Below are 21,307 nucleotides of genomic sequence, written 5' to 3' on the forward strand. Positions count from 1 at the left end.
AAATGTGTGTGTGTGGCACAGAAAAGAAACCCTGCACAATAATAATAATACTTAATAACAATAGTAATAATAAAAAACGATGTGACAGCATACCCTGCAACAGCAGCACACCATTTTTTCTTAAAATATTTTTTTCAGCTCAAAAGCACAAACCCACACAGACACCAAGCATATGTTATTGGAAATCCCTCAGTCAGGTCTTTCTTAAGGTACTCTACAAATTTCCAATTAACATGCAGGTCCTTCAAAACAATATTTTGAATGCTAGCTAATTAATCTTACCTAATTAATTAATCTGGCACAGTGAAAGAAATACTGGTGACTAGGACACTTTTAAATCTCAGTAGGTGTTAATGGGGACACCCCATATTGCTTTCTCACTCCACACCACACCACTTAATCAACCGTGACATTCAGGAAATTATTCACATATAAATTCAAGTATAAATTTGCAAGGACAATTGAATGTAACACAATTTCGTTCAAACACTTCTCAGGTGTAGAGTACCTGCGTTAATCTGGCACAACACCCCACGAACAAGCAGTCAAAGCCCTAACTGAAAATGTAACGCCAGTATTAACCTGGAATAAAAGAAAACGGAAGGGGAGACATGGTGACAATAATTCCCGGGAGACAAAATATAAAGCCAGTGTAAGAACAAAACATGGTTATTTGTACCGGTTAATTCATTAACTATCACAGCAGCCTAGGTTGCAGTCAGGTGTTGTTAATACATCACTCGCATTCAGAAAACCGTTTAGACAATTGTTCGAATGAGGATCAAAGGCCTTTTGTGTTAGTCACCATTTTCCCACTGAGCAGCACTTTCTCAATAAGCCTGTGTAACATCGGCGGCACCCCATGTGATAGTTGATGCAAGGTAGATGAGAAACCCTCTTCTGATGCAATGTGCTGGCAATCCTCAAGCTATTTCTGGTAATGGCTTTGCATGCATCTTTTCCAGGCTCTGTCACTTCACTTTTTCTCTCATGGGCTGGTTTGTGAGGAAATGATTGGGTATCTAGATTACCCTATCAATTCCCCCGTATCATTCTGAAAGGTTACATGGGAAGGGTGGGAAAAGGGCAGTGTTAGAAAACGTCCGCATGCTGACTTGCAAATATCGCAGCAGCCTGCGAAAATAATTGAGACAATCTCCGAAAATGCTTCTGTGTGTGTGTGTTAAAATCATGCAGGATAAGAAACACTCGCTAATGGTACCTACAGTGAAGTGTTCCTCGCTTGAGACAAATTTGTACTTCTTGGCTTTGTAGAGCTTCCGTTTCCTGAGACAGTGTACAACGACGAGGTCACAAAATATTGTAGCCTGTGATATTTGAGAGAGAGATGAGATAAGATAAAACTGTAGTATTGAACCAGGTAGAGAGCTTTGCTGTAACTTCACTCTATGTATATGATTACACAGCCTGTTTGATAGAAGAAATGTGCATCACATTGCACTACCTGCAGTAATATCATAGATTAAACACTTACGACGACCATCAGCCCAAGCCCTGAACCCAGGTTGATGGCTATGGGTATTGGACTCAATTTTCCTGCTCGTCCTTGTACCAGGATAGCAAACGTAATGCCATATGCTTTCACCAGCGTCCTCGTGGTCTCGTTATAATACTTTGGGTACCTGCGAAGATATCAGAAATGAAACTGTCCATTGTGAAAGAGAAAGCCTACTGTGGATACCTGAAGTTCCAACCCTTTGCGAGGGCAACGCTTGGGTCATCTAGCCTTGAGAAACTGTAGGTTGGGATGCAATATTTGACGTCAAAATCCAGGTTACAGTCCCACGAGATGAGGATTCTAATGACGCCACCCTGTAAAATTCCAAGTTATAGCATTTACTGCTGTCCGCATGCTTTGAAACGCCCTACTGCAAGTTTGTTGTTGGTGCTGAAGTAAGCAGATCATTTTCTGTTGCCCAATACACTAACGTTCAATGGGAATGAGGAACTTTTATGAACTCTGGTACTGCAAAGGGGAAAGAGGCCGCAGTCTTCACCCCGGCGTATACACACCTTCATGGTTATCTCGCTGAATTCAACTCCAGCATTCTTTACTATGTCGCCAATGCGGAATACTGGGCAGAGACTATGTGTGGTGGGCTCGTACAGGCAGTTCCTGAGGTAGGTGCTATTTTCCGAGTCGAGGATATTTCTCCTGCAGTCAAAAAAAAAAAAAAAGAAAGTGGTTGAGCAAGTAAAGCACAATAACCAATAACCTAACCAATAACCAACACTCTAACCAATAACCAAAGCCAAGGTTATTGGGAAATATTTTTTTTCCAAATTTGGGGCGTAAAAACCGGGGAAATAAACATGTGCTCAAAAATTATTGGGAATTTGGGTGAAAAAAACTTTCAGTGCGCTAAATTTTGGGAGAAATCAGGCCCTATTACCCTAACAACCTGCACCAGTTTGGGACAAACGGTAATGTAATTGTGTTTGTGCCAAACAAGCTAGTGTACACCGCTACAGACGTTTCGCTGAGTGCAATTTGCTGAATAAAAATCGGGGTTTCACCCTAAAGAGGCAACCTTCAATTCGGGGAAGAATCGGGTGAAACCCTAAAACTTCAGGCTCTAACAAAGTTGCAGACATAAAAAAAAATATGATTTTGCCTGCATAGTTCAGTTAATAGCTCAGGATATGTTCAGATCTGGCATACAACAATTGAACATGCGTGTCCCTTTTTTGTTCTGTGTCCCTCCTCTCGCTTTTCTTTTTTTTTTCAGTATGAATCTCTGACTCATTTGTCTGCATGAAACACTCTTATCTACTGAAGCAAAGGCAGGACTTACTCCGACCGCACTTATCTTGCTTGCATTATGTCTGGCTGTCCCATTGTGTAATCAAGTATAATGAAACAATATTTCATATCTGTTGCACAGTGAGATATGGATGCAGGGTCTGAACCTTACCTCTTTATTCTGAAGAGTGGAAAATCGATGTAGTTTTTTATCAGAACTGTAAAGTTTGCGACGTCTTCAAGAAGGGCAGTTTTGTTCCTCCTGTACGTAAAAAAAATGTTAATTGGGAAAGAAGCATAATTAATGTATTTTACTGAGGCCACACTCCAGGTAAAAAAAAAGAAAATCATGGTAGTGTTTTGAATTGTGCTTTTTATGCGTGCTTCACGCACATATTGGTCTATTTCCTTTATGCTTTGGTTCGGCAAATGAACATACAGTGGTCCGTAATCTTGTTCCACAGGGCACCAGCCTCTAATTTCGCAGACGTGTGACGAGTTGTGAGGAGGTCTAGCTCGTATGCATCGTCCAGTCATGATTCCTGTAATGTGGGAGTCTCAGTGAAATTTGAAATATCTTACAAGGCTGGAAGAAAACATTACCATTTCCCAAAAGCAACGGTTCTCCCGCTTTACACGTTGTAGTATCGTGTACAGATTTGCAATGAGCTTGTGAAACATCATATGCCTTAGGGAGAGAACGAAAATGACAAGTAATTAGAATTTATACTGCAAATTCTACAACGTACATCCTTACAGTACAGGATAAAAGATACAGGTAACATACTTCGGGGCACGTTGCAACTTGTTGATTTGGAGTGATGATCAGATTCGTGGAAATAAAGAACTCGTTATTCTCCTGCAAGTATATGCACGCAGTTTCATGCATGTATCGATATATACTCTGTATTATTGGCAACATTCGTTACCGTTGGGGGAACTACAATGTCGGCTATATCCCAGATCCTTTTGTAAACTGAGATATCATTCAGGAATGGGTAAAATGCATCATCTTGCAGGTCTTCTGTGCTAATCACTCCTTTCACTTTAGTTGTTGTGGCTGAGTTAAAATCGCTGAACTGCTGGTACCCCTTCCTGTACACGATGACGTACCTGTTGAGAAATATTAAGTAGATATACAACAAGAGACGTGACGTACACAGCGCAAGGTGAAGCAGAAACACTATGGTTACCATATTTCACACGAAACCATTTCGTCACGTATATGTGACAGCGCGGTGCTGGGAAATTTGTGTACGGCACAGCTTCTTCTGTTATAATTATAATACCTCGTGGCAACGTATACAAAACGTGCAGATATAGTTTATTTACAGCGTGGTCGGTTACGAGAAAACCGTGATTCATCGATGGAAGAAATAGCAATGTTACGCCTCCAAAGCGAGCAAACAAACAGCTTACCCAATGATGTAGCCCAAAATGAGCATTTGTACGAGCCTGTTGATCACGCCGATTTTCTTATTACCTATATGCACCACTTTTAAAGTGTCATATTCAAAGAAATAGGTTCCAGTCGCTTTCACACAGTTCAACCCCATGATGTGCCGGTGCGAATGACACCGATAGCCGATAGTTTCGTTCGGTTGGTTTCGGTATCTCAGCACGGCGGAAGAGAACGGATGGGAAAGGACAGACTATATCACAAAAACGATAAAGAGAGTCTTCGAATACTTCCGTATTAATTAACTCTAAAAGTTCGTGTTAAAGTATGATAAGAGAATTAAACGAGATGAAGAAATAAACAAGACACCAAGACACCAACGAAGCATTCGCTCGCGGTACTGGCAACGAAGGGTTTTTGCTAATGGTGCCACATATCGGCGTAAATAGGTACTAGCGCTAGGCAGTTTGGTTTTCTTGTTTTGAGTGCTTCCTCGAAGATGTGGGATGTTTTGTTTTGTGATGGCGTAAGATAACAATAACAACAGGCATTACCAACAGCAGGGGTTGCTTTCCACAGAGATGAGTGGTTACGTTTTGAGGGAATTTTATGAGCGACCAATTCCACGACAGACAGTCAGTGAGGAACGTATTCGTTCATCGCAGCACGTTCGTCACATAACTAGCATCACCTTCACCTTCTGACATAAGAAGTACGTCATTTCGATTCCTGGTGAGGCAGGTATGTTCCCGTAAAACAGCACACCGTTTTTATTTTTACATGTTGTTGAGACTGTCGTTTTGACGTATATCAGACGTCTTCCAATCTCTCGTCAGTTGACAGACGATGGCCATAGCCAGACCCCCAGGATTTGATTTCGACCACAATTGGCCCGAGAGCGCGGAATGCTTGACACTTGACTTCGGCCCCTTCGAAACCGTGCACCGATGGAGACAAATGCCGAACTGCGACGAGTTTGTAGGAGCCAGGTCGGTTCGTTCTCGGAATGTGTCGTACGATGCAGCTCTCTCAGGAGGCAGTTTTTGAAATGCTGTTATTTCATCTCTAGGCGGAGCAAGCACACAGTTGTTGCCTATAAGGATGCCATATATGTTTTTGGAGGTGACAACGGCAAGCAAATGCTAAATGACCTGCTACGATTTGATGTGAGAGATAAGTCGTGGGGAAGGTGAGGTCTAATTTCTTTTCCACTGAAAGGGTGCTAGGGCAACACAGCGCATTCAAACAAAAAGCACTCTAGCAGAATACATGCTTACTGTAAACAAATTAAACATTTTGTACAACGTCTGCCATTACACTGTTCTGCGTATTGGCCCATTTACCCTATCTATGCACGGCTTAAAAACTGGACTGCATATCAGCCTATTTGACCAGATATTGTATTGAATCTACCTGTAGAGCCTTTACGACCGGATGTCCTCCAGCTCCACGATATCATCATTCGGGAGTCGTACACGAAAAAAGCATGTTTGTTTTTGGTGAGCATGATGGTGTAGATAAATTTACGTCTGTTTCGTACTTTTATTTCGGACAGCAATTCTCGTGACTTGCTCTCACAATTTTTCCTGCAGGTGGTTACACAGGTGACATTCACTCAAACTCGAACCTTGCCAATAAAAATGATCTCTTCGAGTATAATTTTACAACTGGCCAGTGGTCGGAGTGGAAGTTTGAGGGGAGGTACGCTACTGGTTTGTTGTCTCCGTACTGGTCGGTCCACTACCCGATGCGAGGCTCTTACACGGTGCATTTCCCCCGTAGGATGCCCGTCCCCCGGTCTGCTCACGGTGCCGCTGTGTACGACGGCAAACTCTGGATCTTTGCCGGATACGACGGCAATGCTCGCCTGAACGACATGTGGTCTGTCTCACTCCTGGGGGATTCTCGAACCTGGGAAGAGGTGACGGTCGTCTTCGTTTTCCCCGTAACGTAGTTGTGATTGCAGAAATTTCCCACCAGGTGCCACAGCGAGGCGACTGCCCTCCGACGTGCTGTAACTTTCCTGTTGCAGTGGCGCGGGACAGCATGTTTGTTTTTTCTGGACAGAGCGGCGCGAAGATCACGAATAGCCTTTTTCAGTTCCATTTTAAGACAAAATTGTAAGTCCTTTTGTAGAACACCACCACGTTCTTTTCAAACGTCTCTGTATAACTTTCGCTGGCTTGTTTCGAAAGGTTTAGGTGTGCGGATTTTGCCGTAATCGCTCGATTTTGTAATTTGTGGGCTTTACTTATTCTTTACGATTTAATCTTTGTTTTGGTAGCTGGGCGAGAATCTCGACTGAGCACATTCTGAGAGGAGCTCCTGCTCCCCCCACACGACGCTATGGGCATACCATGGTTGCATTTGACAGACATCTTTACGTGTTCGGCGGAACGGCCGACAACACTTTACCTAATGACCTGCATTGGTGAGCTTTGCTGTCTTTGTGTCCTTAAAGCGTATTTTTTTTTTCTTTCAAATTTTATATTAGCACCGCGAAACAACTGTGTTTATGAGCGGCCATAAAGCTTACATATTAGCGCGTGTCAATATTATTGCATTGCCAGTACATTGCAAAGTTGAAGTTGAGCTCTGTCACATTTTCAGCTTTGATCTGGACTCACAGACATGGTCAATCATTCAACCTTCATTGGATAGTCAGGTACTACTTTCATTGATTGATTGATTGATTGATACACTGTATGACTTCGAAGGGACTTTCAGCATTGAGTTCACATGCGTCCCTGTAGTCAGACATAACGCAACCAACATAATAAATGCGAAGCTCAATAAATTAGCCATTTGCCATTTCACTAAAAGTGGAAGATAACAGAACACGGACAGACGTAGAGGGCAGAGCCACATCAGTTCATGTGTTTCGTGCATGGATATCTTTGTAGCACAAAGCTGTTACAAGGTAACTAATAATATCACCTTCCCCCACCGTCTTCTGGTCCTGGACAAAGCACTGGTCCGAGCATCATCAACACCACCACAGGACCATTTTAGTAATCATGCAAAACAAAAAAAACATATCAAATAAAAAAAAATGAAACTACTGGTTTGATAGAAGAGACGATCACGAGAAAAAAGTCACATCGTTGAACTAAGCACGAATTTTTCTTCCTAGGTTCCCTCGGGCCGTTTATTCCATGCTGCCGCTGTCGTTGCAGACGCAATGTACGTCTTTGGAGGCACTGTTGACAACAACGTGCGCAGCCGCGAGATGTTTCGATTTCAGTTTTCCTGCTATCCCCGCTGCACACTACACGATGATTTTGGACGTCTCTTGGAAAGCAGGCAGTTCTGCGATGTCCAGTTCCTGGTCGGACCAGTAATGCCATTTTTGCTTCTTTTTTTGCATTATATTCTTTGAGTTGCAGAAAGTGATAGACTGCTGTTGCTAAAATAGGAGGACATAGTGATTCCAGCCCACATTGCATTTGTGGCAGCCCGGTCGCAGTGGCTCCGCGACAAGATCCGGCGTGCCAGAGAAAAACAGGAGGATCGTGACTTGGATCACGCTCTGGTTGATGTAAGTGACGATGCTCAGTGGTCAACACTCCGATCAATTACATTATTAACAGTGTTACAAATAGGCAGCTTGAGGTTATGCTAGTTACGATATGGTATGGTTAGGTTCATATCACCTGTTCAGAGGTACCTTCACTCACACATGCGGCAGTTCTGCTTATGTTAGGCTGCAATAAATCAGACATTAGCTGTGTAGATGGAACGTGTTGAACAGTTTTTTTTTCTCAATTGTTTAGTTGTGTCCTGGGGCGGATGGCAGTATGTCAGCCGCAGTCACACCTGTGCTTAGAGTTCGACTCAGAGATGCTGTTCCTGAAGCCTTTGAATTGGTTCTTACCTACATATACACCGATCGCATTGATCCAACAAAAAAGAGTAAGTCGTACATATATAACCGATAATTACCGTGTTGCACTTACTCCTACCGCACTAAATTTTGAAGGTCGAGATCCTATGAGTGATCGGATTGTCCTGCTCATGATGGATGTCTATCGACTTGCTGTGCAGGTAAAATAAGATTTACTTAGCAGCATGTTCTCGTTAAAGATGTATAGCAAAACCATGGTAATTTTCAGATCTGTTCCACATTTCATATATTTTTATGCTTCCATTGTACATTTTGTGTTCATATATACATATTTTCTTAACCTTACAGTTTCACATGAGACGTCTCGAGCACCTCTGCGTGCAGTATCTTGAAGCAGCTATTAACCACCGCAACGTCCTCGTTGCACTACAGAACGCTTCAGATTTACGGCTCGACTTCATCAAGGTACTTTGGCATCTCTCATAAGATTAGAGTGCCTGTGTGAAAGTACATATGGCTACATAAGATTTACGTACATTTACATCAAGGCTACGGGGGAAGGGGGGCAATAACTCCACTCCCTAAGCGGAGGAGTGGAGTGCGACGCCCGTAGCTCATGAGACACATTACTCCAGGTCGCGCCCTCATTGGTTCTTCCAGAGTTTATCGAGTCTGCTCTTGTCATGTATTCCATCGATTAACAGTCTACCGTATTTTCTCGAATCTAAGACGAACCCCCCCCCCCCCCCCCCCCCCCGAGTTCAGGGTACACGAATTTGGAAAAAAAAAAGTAAACAGTTGGAATCAATACCATTTATTAGTCATCAATTTCTTCGCAACTCTGTTCTTTGTTGTTATCTGCCCACAGCTCATTGTCCTCCGTTCTGTCCAAAGAGTTAGACAAACCATAATTTTTAACAGCGTGCATGACAACATTGCACCAAGTGTCCTAAATCCACTGTGCTGGTACAATTCTTGATCTCTCCCTGTTGTTTTAGCCACCTTGTAACATGTGCTTTCGATACTTGAGACCGCCTTGCCTCCGCTATATTGTTGCTGTATTCACGAAAGTGTTTACTTTTCATCGAAACGCAGGAGACAGACACCATGAAAGTGAATGAATGACGTCCCCATGGTGCCTGTATTGCCGAATTTGCATCGCGCTGACACCGCAACACGTGATATCAATCGCGCCGCACTATTGGCCGATCCTGTCACCCCTTTCCGCCTCTCCCCTGACCTCATTGTGGCGCTCAAATCTAAGACGACCCCTGACTTTGGAACACTGAATTTAGGAAGAAGAGGTCGTCTTATATTCGAAAAAATACGGTACGCCACTATTTCTCGTGGGATTTTTCGATACCGTAGCCAGGAGTCCCGGGGGAATAAAATGACACTATAGTTTCAAAATCCACTGGAACCGATGCGACCGTCCTTTTAACCAACGTGAGGTTTGCACCGAGGAGGTTGCCCACCACTGGAGTATGAAGCTGCCAAAGTGAAATTAACATCTTCTCCAATTCATCCATCAACTCTGAGTACATTTCGAGCCAGTGCCAGTTGTAGATAAATGTTTAAATGTCATAAACTGTCATTCTGTTTTCAGGAATTTTGTTTGAAGTTTATTGTAAAGGAGAGCACCTACAACCAGATCGTCATGAGCAAAGAATTCGAAACCATCGCCCAGCCGCTCATGGTCGAGATAATACGCCGCCGCCAGATGCCACCTGTACGGTGTTTGCAGGAACCGCTTTGTGATTACACAGGTGTGCAGAACACATGCTGCAGTCATGTGCATTACAGGCTCCATCACTTCATATCCGGATTCCATTTCTTTCATAGGAACAACACTTGAGCAAGACATGGACACATTTCTGAAAGACACGGGAAAGGAATTTTGTGATATAACGCTCATGTTGGATGGTCAGCCCATTCCAGCTCACAAGTCTGTGCTCGCGGCACGATGCAGCTACTTTGAGGCCATGTTTCGTTCCTTCATGCCGGACCACAATACTGTCAATGTATGAACTTGGACCTAACGAGTCAAGATTCACATCACATGTCTGATTCTACTTTTTATCGGTCTTATCTTCCAGATAGCAATTGGTGAAATGATCCCATCACTGCAGTCTTTCAATACACTTCTACAGTATATCTATTATGGAGAGGTCTCGATGCCACCTGAAGATTCACTGTATCCTATTTGCTCATTGGAGTGCCTTAAAATAAGTATTAGTGGAATTTTGAAATTGATTTTTGATGTTGACATTTCCTTGATTGGCCGGTATAGCTACCTTTTCTCTGCACCATATTTCTACGGTTTCACGAATAACCGTCTGCAAGCTTTTTGCAAAGAGAACTTGGAGATGAACGTTACATTTGAAAATGTGATCCAGGCAAGTGCAGTTATTTTACTACTCCTACATGCATTGTAATAGGATGGTTAAGATTACTGTTCATGCAGTGCATTAGCCTCGTCCAATGGAAATGCTTGATGAGGCTAGAACCACTTTCCATCCTCCTCGCAATATAGAGCTGAAATCCAGGAATTTATGCGCATACCTTCGATTTTCTCTCCCAACAGATCCTAGAAGCCGCAGATAAGATACAAGCAACCGATATGAAAAAGCATGCTCTAAGCTTAATAGTCCATCATTTCCCTAAGGTGAGTTTATTTTGTTTTGTTTGCTTTTCCCCCCCACCATTGTTTGCATTCATGTGCAACTCATTGCGTTGCATTGCATTCATGGGGAGTTGGCAACTCCCCGTGAATGCTCTCTCCCCAACTCATCATCTCATAATAAAGTTGCTAGTTGTTCCGTGCAGTCCTCAGGCTAAAATAAGATTTCCTGCGCAGGTGGCCCGTTTGCCGAGGCTGCGTTGCCTGAGCAAAGACCTCCTCCTCGATATTGTCGGGGCAGTGGCTGACCACCTGAGTGAATCTAAACTGTGCCAAGACGTTTCATCCGCGAGCCTCTGCAGTGATGCCGCCATTGGTGGCCTTGTGTGCGATATTTCCACCCTGCACGACTCTTCCAAATGACTTTTTTCCATTCCGATACTGCGCCAGATTAACGAGCAGTTTAGTGTTCCCTCTATTACATTCCCACACAAAACTGTACTTGTGGTACAAATGCATTTGCGAGGAAATTAGGGAGGAGGCTGAAGTTAGTTTCATTTTGAATGAGTGCACGTATCTGATGCGGGTCTTTCTTATCTTACAGAAGTACATTGCAAATATGCGAGGAGAGAGAGATAGGTACATTTAAGGGTTAACATGGCCACATCACCTACATGGTTCCCTGTAAATATTGTGAAACCGTAACACTACACACTATTTCCCAGTCGTCACACAGTGCTGAGCGGCTGAGTATGCCTTCTCCAATCTGGGTAATGTTGCTGCGTCAAACAGTGTGAATGCTTTTTTTTTTTCAGCATCGATCGGAGCTGCAATGTTGCATGTGCACCTTCCAATATAGATATGGGGCAATTTATCTGAAGATAAAATTAAGCGATTGAGTGTGGGAAAGTATTAAATTAATGCGTGTTGAGCACAAAGGATCTATGTGGTTCAATAAAATTGGAGAGCCATGCATGTCGAGTATTGCATTTTAGTGCAGGTTGCCCCAAAACATGCATTAACAACATGCAATATGCATTGTAACAAAACATGCATTGCCCCAAAACATGGGCATTACATGACAAATGAATGCATGGGCAAAGCTATTCCATTCTGTCATGTTTTTGTGGCCTTTCAAAGATTTTTCTTATATTTCCAGCTCTAGCAAAATGCATTAAAAAATTATCTAGTCAGAGGCACACTACTTTGCAATAAATGGGTAACACGCATTGTTAATCACGCTCTTGAGTTTACATGGATCTGCTTGTTGTAAATAACCTGGCAAAATTACTTTGTGCTTCATGCGCTGGCAGATAAACAGGATCTCACCACTGCATTGTCAGTGTGCCAAAGTGGAAGTTGGTGTGACATGCAAAGAAAACCAAAGAACAGAAGGTATGTATACCAAGTGTGTTGCATCCCAATTTGTCAGTTTCCAAAATTCCGATTCCATGGATAGGGCTTTTACTCCCTTTCATGCTTCAACAACAGTGCTTGGTCACGTTAGTCGAACAGTCACAGATTGTGATTTTTGGTGCGTTGTTCATCGTTGCACCAATTGGACAGTCTCGAATAATTGAGAGTTGATGTGGCAACATGTGCTGCGTGGTTTGGGTGGTGAAGGGTGAAGGTACCAGGGGAGGAAGGGAAGAATAAACCCTAGCTTATAAATAACACTTAATTTGAAGGCAGCCATGTATGCTCGCAGCAATTCCTCAAACAGCCAAACCAATTAATCGATAATGAATATGATCGAGAATGCGGCAAAGGGGCAAACGAAAAATACTGCTGGTTTCACAAAGGATCCTTCGTTTTTTTTTTTTTTTTTTTTTCTAACTTTTTCTGTCTTCCTCGTAGTTTGTGAGTTGGGGGACGACCTGTATACCAACAACAACTTTATTTTGTGATTACGATTGGGGAGTTTCATCACCGTGGGCGAACTTTGTGCGGTGCGTACGTAGAAGACGACACCAACCGACAGGAGAATTGGAATGGAGTTTCCACCTTGAGCAGTGAATAGTGAATGATGGCATTTTACGAGTGCGAACTGTGGAGCGACTGTCGTCTGCTTTCGCCTCCTTCACATCCGCTTCCGCAGCCGCCGCTGCCCAGCTTGACCGCTGCGCCACCTGTAGTAAGCACAGATTAGGCGTCGCGGCGTGCGTGCCGTTCGGATGCGAAGTCTTTGTGGCAAGAAGAAGTAACAACCACAGATTTAGCTCTCTGTACAGTCCCAGGTCTTTAAAAGCAACTCTAGCGTTGTTCATCAAATGTCGTACGTTTGAAGTGACGTTCCAGAAGCAACAGCGAGAAGACTTTGTGTTGGCGTTCTTTACTAATACCGCACTCTTTCCCGCGCAAATGCAGTAAGGTACACCATAGCGCAGTGATTCAGAACCCCAGTTATGGAAAACATTGCTTTGGAAGAAGACAAAGGAAACTGTACGGGACATGATGCGAAGGTAATCGACGAAGACGTTGAGTCGTCATCAGCACTTCGAGACGCTGTGGCCATGGACACTGACAGTAACAGCGGCAACGCCGTTGAGACCCAGAAAAATGTCCATTTTGACGATCATTCAGTTGGCGAAACCATTGCTGACATTGTGAATGAGTTAAAAAGTTCGGGAGTCGTCATGGATGTTGACATCACGATGACCAGCAGCCCCCCGTGCAGCACCGAAGTTAAGCTCACAGATGTGAGCCAGCACAACGGTTCTGGAAACACAGATCACGCGCATGAAGAACAAAGCCCTCTCGAACCAGCTTCATCAGCTGGTACCGTCCCACTGTCGGATCCTGTTTTATCCGAAGAAGGTAAAAATACCAATAAGGACGCTACGCAGCAACAAGAAATGCCGGATGAGCAGGAACAACTGTCAGTAGAAGCTCCTGCAGGTGCATCACCCGTTGAAGAGTCAGTCCTTGAAGCAACATCGGAAGCAGAACCTGACGAAAGTCAGGGAAAAGATGTCCATGAGCCCGATGGTAGCACCCTAAAGGAAACTGGCACACAGAGTGACGAAGCCAGTGATTCCGACGATGACAAGGAAGGTGATCGACGTCTGTCACCTCGCACAAAAAGCAGCGTCAAACCTAGCTCAAAGGCAGGAAGCAGCCGAAGACAAACGAAACGACGATCGCACAGCATCTTGAAGGTTTCCATGGCAGGAATGTTACATAAGAATCGAGCAGGACCTAGAAGTAGCAAACGTGCTGCAGCTGCAGGAGGTCCAGGACCAAAGGACACAAAACAAACTCAAGACCTGGAGGGAGGTGGGAGCAGTGATGGTGACGCTCTCGTAGAACCTGGAAAGCAGAGCAGAACGACGAGAGCTGTTGCCTCTGGCAAAAAAGGCGAAACAAAAGTTCCTGAAGATGTAGATGGACCTGAAGGCAAGGCAGATAAAGCAACAAGAAAACGGTTATCTCTGACAAGAACAACTCTGAGGAGCACTGGTGATGAAGGAGGGGAGAGCGAAAATGAATCCCTAGTTGAAATTGCCAAGCGCAGCAGAAAGATGGCAACGGAAGAAGTTGCAGACGGCGGTAAAAATAATACACCCCAAAATAAAACTGCAAAGAAGCTGAAGCATCGGGCGAAGGCGGCCTCCAAAACAGGTGCGAAGCACAGAGGAGGAGCTGACGAACAAAGTTGGTCGTCTGCAAAATCTGAAGGTGGCAGCAGCATGTCCGACGTTTGTGACTGGAACTTTGAGGAGTTCGTTGAATCCGATCGCTACCTGAGAGATGTGATCGGCCGGAGCCTCGGAGCTATCAACGGTCGCTTCCTCACCATAGAGCTTCCAGACACCGTGAGGCAGCACAGAGCTTGGCACGCCCCACGGGCTCGCAGGTCCAGGCCTGTGGTGTTCGGAGGGTGTGATCCCCACCAGGTGTACATCGACGCAATGGGTGTCAAGGTTCCCCTTATTTGCTGGTCTCAGTTTGCTCACATCACACCCAAAGTACTTCTCACCGATATATTTGAAGATGTGGTGCGTCAGCAGTCGTAATGCTGTCCTGTGTGAAAGCAGTCTTTTAAAGGCTTTTAACGGAAAGAAAAGATTTGGTCAAAATTTCATTCTTCCATGGGTTTTTGTGTATGCAGACGAGTCTGATGAAAAAAAAAAAAACGGCATTCAGACGAAGTTTTGTACTTTCTGGGATGGGAGAAAGTTAATTGGAACTCATGCTGGTTTCAGGGGCAATAATGTTCACACTTTGCTTGACAGTACCAAAAAAATGACGTTCGAGTTGCTATTTCACTCATTCCACATATTGACGATTTTAGGGGTTTGGTTTTATCTTGCCACGGGGAAATTATGTATATTGTTCGGAAGAGCATTGTGTGCCTGTGAGAATCCATTTTTTTCCCCTTTAACTGTTCACTTGCCTGTATTTTCAGGTTTAAAGTGCATTAGTTTGCGTACCCACCCGTTCGTTGATGCACAGTGTGGATCACGCAGGGCATTACGAGTTGTAGGGCATAATGCTATTCACATGCAGTGTGACTGAAAGTTGTGTAAGCAACGTTAAGTGTTCTCACAAGTGCTGTGCCGCGACCCGTGGAATAAACTTAGATGTAGCTGTGATTGAAAAGCTGTTCAATTTTACTCTTGACGCAATTTTGGTAAAACTAAGCCAATAAAGTTCGTATGCCGTTACTGTAGAACCAGCTTCACACGTGAATTCAGGGACTGCAGTATTGACCATTGAATGTTCTAGTGGGACTTTACAGGATACACGTTGTGTATACAAAAGGGAAGTTGAAGGATTTCTGTCTGTCTGTAATCTGATCTGCAAGCAAATCAATTGCCATTTCTTTTTATCCTTGTTTGGAAAGATTGTGATCATCAGGAGGTGTCCCCAGTCTGCCTAGATGAGTCAAGGGAAAGATGGGGTCCTCAACACAGTTCTGAAACATGCATTTCAACTTTCTGAAACAATTTTAATGACTAGTACAGCATGTGGGTACACATAATAATGGGTTATACATCACATATGCAACAAAACGTGTAGCTGGTCAGGTCCAGGACAGCATACTACACACACTGCACGAGGCCCATTGAAGCATACGGTGATGACAGAAATTAAAGGGAAGGGGGGTGTTAGGATTTCCAGATCTCCTGGTAGATCTGTATGCAGTGAAGCATGCTTGAATTGATTGGCACATGGACATAACATATTAGATTAATTCAGGCACAAACAGCTTTGATGTGTTCACCGTGTTCCCAGCCAAGTTTGGCAGAGAACGAGAACAGCAATCTTAATTTTCTATCTTTGTAATATTTAAAAGGAACTTTGTTATTCATGTTTTTTCACAATGACAATACAGCTTTCCAAGCAAGCAGTTCCAAGGATTTGACAAGCAAGTGTTGCGACCTCTCTGCTTCAGTGAACGACAGCTGCATGAAGTGGTGACGCGGAATGCTGTTTGGTACACTACAGCTCGATTAAGATTCCAACGCCCCTTTCCTTTTCATCTCTCCTCTTTCGTTCTTCCACCAGCTTCTTGAATTTAATGCCGTACCGGCGATGCAGTTCTGGAAATGCATACTTTGGCAGTTGTGGCACGTGTACGACCAGGTTTCCACTGGTTGCCACGTCAGTGCTCGAGTCGTTTGCGGTCCCGTCGTCATCCAAGCGATCGAACGGGTTGAACCTTCGGCCAGGTCCCAAGCCATCTCGGACAAAGAGGCAGCTATCCGAGCGGTTGCCCTAAAACAAACGAAAGACTTTATACAGCAGCTAGCACGATGGTGAAATTTTAATGCATTCATCGAAAGAAGACTTGTGGCTGCCACAGCGATGGCCAATCAAGAAGGGCTTAGGACACTACTGGGTATGCCAAGCATGTGGGATTGTAACTCGACTTTCCTCTGCCAGGAGTCTGCACGAGCAGTGGCGTGGCCAGAAAAATAATTTCAGGTTGGGGTTGTACGGGGGTGGAGGATTTCCCTCTCCAGAATGTACTACAAAAGGTATAACTTTTTCCTTTTTTTGGGGTGGGGTGGGGAGGGGGGGTGGCTGAACCACAACCTACTAGACTATAATGACTATGTCATAATCGGCAGCCCCTATGGGGAGCCCATCCGCACAATCCGCTAGGGGCGCTACTCATCAGCCTGCGAGATCTAAATCATGATTGAACAATGGAAATTTGAATTTTGAACGTGCAGAGGCGCACGTACGACTACCGTAGCAGACGACAGCAACGGTTCTTCTGAAAACACGTAGAACGATGATAATAATCAACTTGAGAAAAAAGCATCTCTCATGGAACAAAAAAAAAAAAAACGCTTGTACAAAAATACTATGGTAAGCTGAAGTACAAAGTATTGCAGAAACTGAGTAAGCAATAACTGGCCCGATGAGTAGCGCCACCGTTAGCTTCCAAATGTAACGTAATGTTATGCTGACCTGCAACTGCCCTCCCGCAAGCAAAGGTGCCGGGTTCCCGCACTTTGCTAGTCTCTCGGCTTCAGTGATCTCACTGAGCTGTCTCTGCAGTTCTGCTACCATGAGTTTCATGTAGTCGTAGGAAGCGCAGGCCAGGGCCTTCATCCAACCCTCCATATCTTCTTGAGACTCCGCAGAGAGCACATAGGCCCGGTGGCCGGAACCGTGGAATAAGATCTGTGGTACGAAATTAATACACAGTGATATCTCGCTTGTCTGGACACCCTGGTAGTCGTCCCATTTCGTCCGCACACCGAATTTCTGGATAACCGAAAACCGAGCAAACTTCTGGGGAAACGCGAAAATTTGTGAGACCTCTTTATAGCTCCAGAAATCGAAAACAAGGAGAGGACCGTTACTTCAAAAATTTGTGCGAAGTGAGCTGCTTGAAATTAGCAGGTACGCGTGTGACAAAATTTTGGTATCAGCCACGACTCCCGCTGCATCAACCTGCTGTTCACAGAAGGGTAATGCCCCAGAAGGTTAGTCCGTGCCATGGACTTTTTCCAGAATAATGCGAACACAGCACATGCCAGAGACAGAGGATGAAAACAGAGGACGTTGACACTTTTCCGGACAAGTGGAACAGAATGACTGTGGTCCTGGAAGATCGGTTGGACACGGATAAGAATAACGGGATAACTGGATAACAGAGACGAAATCTCATGGTAGCAGGTCCGTTCCCGGCAATTAGGTCCGGATAACGTGTTTTCTGGATATCTGAACTCCGGATAAGTGACATATGATTGTACATGCGATCGGGGCGAATACATAAACCAATCCCTAACACGCATACCTTGAAAGCGAAGAGCTCTTCATTCTCGGCCAATTCCACCGTACAGCCCTCCAGGATGACTGCGCCGACCGGATCGCGATCAGTTTTCTTTTCGAAGTAAAACAGCAAATTGCCCTTGAGTAGGAACCATCGCTTTTGGAATGCGCGGTTCACTTCTCCACGTTTCATGAGCCACCCTTCACGGTCCACGGGGGTTTTACTTTGGGCAAACGACACTAGGTTCTTGTCGTTGATCTTCATTGTTTTCCGTTGATGAACAGCAAACTGGCTTATCTGAAAGTAGCCAGAAAAGCAACGAGAATAAACTTCAATCATATCCAGTAGCACTTATCAGGGGTTTTGGAAGTCCCTCATAGCAGGAAGGGCTAGCCCTGATTATTATCCCAACCTAGCCTACCAAAAGGAGCTATTGATGTCCTTATTGTTGTTATGGGAAAACTTATTACGTCTATAATACGCAGCTTGTACTCAACACAAACTAAACCGATGGCAACAGGAAACTTTAGAGGCTATATAATGCACTAAGAAAAAAAACGGAGGCACTGTACAGGATGAACTATGTACGTTATATACATCTAAAATCAATTTGTCATGAAGGCTATGTGTTCTTATTGGAAACGACTCGTCCATGCAATCCGGTGAGTGTGGGGACATAATGCACACGGGCAGGCCACCTCGTGTTCTTCATTACCTCGAAGCGAAAAAGAAATTTTCATATCAGAAGCACAATGGTGTCGTCTGCCAAGGGTGTCATTACAGTTGCACGGAAAAGGCTCTGCAGAACGTTCTGGCCGTGGCACAGGCAAAGACAGCAGATGTACGCTACGCATGTCATCAAACACAGGAGTAAGGAGGGAGAAGTGTGTGCGGGTCATTGTACCGAATGACACGAAAGGTGTTGATGTTTGCAATTTGTTTTTCAGAAAAAAAAACAAAACATGAAATATGACTCTGCGCGTTCACCACTCCGGGCACAAAAAGGAGGAGAAGGTATAATCCCATGTCACCGATGACATTACGGGGGCACCTTGTTTTCCTGTGTCTTCTAATCAAGGCTCCTGATTCGCACGGTAGGTTTGCTCATGGAGTGTCACATTGGGCGGATGGTTTCTGAACGGGTGTTTGTTTTCACCCTGCGCGGCAACAGAGCTCAAAGCAAGTCTGTCTCTGACGCCGGGTACAGGTGAAAAATCGGGTGTCGGGACGCTCCGAGGGAAAGTTCAGGGGGTCTGCCCCAACCTTCCGACGCCCCTGGCACTTATATTATTACGATTAGCAACACATGTACAGTCATTGACGGCTAGCCCAGCACGCATTGGTTTCTACACCGAAAATGCTTGAAGTATGCATAGTAAAATATTCGATACAAATGGCGTAAAACAATGAGGAATACATACTATGGTTTAGATCGTTTAGATGGACTTCAAAATTAGCTGGCGCTCCAAGCCAACCACTCCTTCCTCGATGTCACCTTTTGTGGCAGCGCATATCTGAACCCTAGTATGCACAGGAAACAACGTGGAGGTTTTGAACTAATTTAAGTGCTTTCCCGCAGCTACTGACTCAATGATTTGTTGGCACAAGCGACATTTTCATCACTAAACTGACTACACTAAACCGCGACGCAAAATCAAGGAGCAGAAGCCAGAAGCTACAGGAACAGGAAGTGACGATTCGCGGACCTTCAAAGGCTAGGGACTGCCGTTGCGGATCTTTCTGCGTGAAAGGTGAGATAGCGCTTAGGGTAGGATATTTTTAATAAGGCGGAGAGGAAAAATACTGTTGAAGGATGCAACCAAGCTGGTGTAATCTTGGAAAAGCCAACACAACCAAACGCAACATCACTTTATCGACATCATCGTTTGGGACTGAGCAAAGAACGCGAACGGGTCACAAGCGAGGTGTCGTAACGAAAAAAGGAAGTTTCTGAAAAGGTTAGCCATGTAGGACTCAAACCCACATCCCCACACCCTCTGGATCTCATCAATTTTTAGGCACTTGAGGCTTTGTTATGTGTTTGTCCTCTCTGTATGTTGCAGTCTCAGAACATCAATTCCCGTCATGTCGTTGTGAGTCGTTCGTGTATTTTTCTTCATCCGTCCTGTCACGTCGTTGTCCTCGGACTCAAGGTCAAGTTCAGTGGCATAGCCAGAAAAAAATATTTCAGGGGGAGTTCTATGGTGACCTTACGTGGGAGAGGAGGATTTTACTCTCGTTTCCCTCTCCCAAATGCTCTACCAAAGATACGGCTTCGGGAGGGGTTTGAAACCCCCTAAATCTTCTGCTACGCCAGTGGTCATGTTGCATCTGCCAAGAAAAGCACAGTTGTCTCAATAATCGTTGAAACGTAACCTACGCTGTGCCGATGAGAGCCAAAAAGCTCGAAACTGCAGTCTCCCTTCAGATCGGCGTTCTAATGATCGCCGTGGAGGGAGACAATGTAGTGCTCTTCGTTTTTAGGGCGAGGGCAGTACTATTTTTGAACCGTGATGTGGGCAAGCTTACGCTTGTCCAATCCCACAGTTGGCAATACAAAACGTAAGCGGTCATAGCAGTTCTTCCCGACACAACCCAAGAGGAGAGCCCACTTGTGAACAAACAGCTTCATGTAATAATACTGCACATCAACACGGAAAGAAGCCGGGGGTGGGGTGAAGGATGCGTCGAAACAGGACTGGATTTGAATATCCTAGCTGTGTCGGTGGTGGAGTCCAGAGTCCGAAGTACTGAGTCTCGGCGGGGGAGCCAGCTGATGAGTTGACCTTCCGTATCGGGGATCAGGCGGTGACCATATACACAGGGTCGGCGAGAGGGTGGGGTAACCGGGAACGGCGGCCCGGGCAGGGGCCTACACGACCCAAGATGAAGTACTTGGACTCTGTTATAGAGACGTGAGGAGGGGGCTAGGCCGTGACCACATACGCAACACACGGCCAAACGGGACAAAGCGGGGTAGTTGGTAAAAGTTCATATCGGCTTACTGCAGCAATAGACTCCTTGTCCGCGTCTATTGCTGCAGTAAGCCGGTATGTCCCACACTTCGTCGACCCGATCTCAACACAACCGTTCGCTTGCACTGATTGTTTCCTACTTCCCCGTTGTCTGTTCTCCAGCTCGCTAAGAAAAGGAGCATCCCAAAAACCAATTTACGTCGGCCCTCGACAGAGGCCAAAGCTGTAAATGATCCCACAAGCGGACACTATTCGAGGTACCCAGAGGTATTCCGAGGTACCACGTGTCTTCCTCTGAACCCATTTGTCTAAATTTCGGCTGCATTCAACTGAACATTCGACGAGTCTTCAAATCTTGCTTGTACCCCAGGAAAATGCTGCCACGTCAGGATCGCGTATAGCAATACTACTGACCAGTCTTTCTTGTGGGCCGCAGTTACTAGACGATATATTCGGCTGGAAGATAGTGGG

General features: G+C 44.8%; 4 protein-coding genes across 4 annotated transcripts; 2 read left to right on the top strand and 2 right to left on the bottom strand.

Moving 5' to 3' along the window:
• Positions 1-124: 124 nt before the first annotated feature.
• LOC135371231 (P2X purinoceptor 4-like) lies at positions 125-4,366 on the bottom strand. Its single transcript, XM_064605306.1, has 11 exons — positions 4,184-4,366; positions 3,694-3,877; positions 3,552-3,623; positions 3,368-3,452; positions 3,204-3,306; positions 2,937-3,026; positions 2,035-2,176; positions 1,703-1,833; positions 1,496-1,643; positions 1,227-1,328; positions 125-1,054 (listed from the first exon to the last, which is right to left on the bottom strand). The coding sequence occupies exons 1-11, from the start codon at positions 4,318-4,320 to the stop codon at positions 1,028-1,030; spliced, it is 1,221 nt and encodes a 406-aa protein (XP_064461376.1). The 5' UTR covers positions 4,321-4,366; the 3' UTR covers positions 125-1,027.
• A 232-nt stretch (positions 4,367-4,598) lies between these two features.
• Positions 4,599-11,600, top strand: LOC135371230 (leucine-zipper-like transcriptional regulator 1). Its single transcript, XM_064605305.1, has 20 exons — positions 4,599-4,904; positions 5,000-5,152; positions 5,233-5,352; positions 5,583-5,662; positions 5,756-5,864; positions 5,946-6,084; positions 6,144-6,283; positions 6,448-6,594; positions 6,774-6,828; positions 7,297-7,500; positions 7,579-7,701; positions 7,937-8,075; positions 8,143-8,207; positions 8,356-8,472; positions 9,614-9,773; positions 9,850-10,028; positions 10,104-10,201; positions 10,298-10,403; positions 10,592-10,672; positions 10,865-11,600. The coding sequence occupies exons 2-20, from the start codon at positions 5,010-5,012 to the stop codon at positions 11,048-11,050; spliced, it is 2,391 nt and encodes a 796-aa protein (XP_064461375.1). The 5' UTR covers positions 4,599-4,904; positions 5,000-5,009; the 3' UTR covers positions 11,051-11,600.
• Positions 11,601-13,032: 1,432 nt separating this feature from the next.
• LOC135369771 (protein IWS1 homolog) lies at positions 13,033-14,643 on the top strand. The gene has a single exon (XM_064603290.1). The coding sequence runs from the start codon at positions 13,033-13,035 to the stop codon at positions 14,641-14,643; it is 1,611 nt and encodes a 536-aa protein (XP_064459360.1).
• Positions 14,644-15,538: 895 nt separating this feature from the next.
• LOC135370365 (sesquipedalian-1-like) lies at positions 15,539-19,557 on the bottom strand. The gene is made up of 4 exons (XM_064604098.1): positions 19,283-19,557; positions 17,886-18,158; positions 17,051-17,266; positions 15,539-16,348 (listed from the first exon to the last, which is right to left on the bottom strand). Exons 2-4 carry the CDS (start codon positions 18,123-18,125, stop codon positions 16,073-16,075), a joined length of 732 nt encoding a protein of 243 aa, XP_064460168.1. The 5' UTR covers positions 18,126-18,158; positions 19,283-19,557; the 3' UTR covers positions 15,539-16,072.
• Positions 19,558-21,307: the final 1,750 nt, after the last annotated feature.

This window comes from Ornithodoros turicata, chromosome 10, assembly GCF_037126465.1.
Source record: "Ornithodoros turicata isolate Travis chromosome 10, ASM3712646v1, whole genome shotgun sequence".
NCBI classification, from domain to species: Eukaryota; Metazoa; Arthropoda; class Arachnida; order Ixodida; family Argasidae; genus Ornithodoros; species Ornithodoros turicata.

Coding starts and splice junctions, on each gene's coding strand:
- LOC135371231 (XM_064605306.1), bottom strand. CDS start 4,320: ATGGGGTTGAACTGTGTGAAAGCGACTGGAACCTATTTCTTTGAATAT. Junction 3,878..4,183: donor ATTTTGGGCTACATCATTGG/GTAAGCTGTTTG, acceptor ATTTCTCAACAG/GTACGTCATCGTGTACAGGA. Junction 1,834..2,034: donor TCAGCGAGATAACCATGAAG/GTGTGTATACGC, acceptor GGAATTTTACAG/GGTGGCGTCATTAGAATCCT.
- LOC135371230 (XM_064605305.1), top strand. CDS start 5,010: ATGGCCATAGCCAGACCCCCAGGATTTGATTTCGACCACAATTGGCCC. Junction 8,076..8,142: donor CATTGATCCAACAAAAAAGA/GTAAGTCGTACA, acceptor TAAATTTTGAAG/GTCGAGATCCTATGAGTGAT. Junction 10,029..10,103: donor CGGACCACAATACTGTCAAT/GTATGAACTTGG, acceptor CTTATCTTCCAG/ATAGCAATTGGTGAAATGAT.
- LOC135369771 (XM_064603290.1), top strand. CDS start 13,033: ATGGAAAACATTGCTTTGGAAGAAGACAAAGGAAACTGTACGGGACAT.
- LOC135370365 (XM_064604098.1), bottom strand. CDS start 18,125: ATGAAGATCAACGACAAGAACCTAGTGTCGTTTGCCCAAAGTAAAACC. Junction 17,267..17,885: donor AAGAGCTCTTCGCTTTCAAG/GTATGCGTGTTA, acceptor TTCGTACCACAG/ATCTTATTCCACGGTTCCGG. Junction 16,349..17,050: donor TTGCGGGAGGGCAGTTGCAG/GTCAGCATAACA, acceptor CGTTTGTTTTAG/GGCAACCGCTCGGATAGCTG.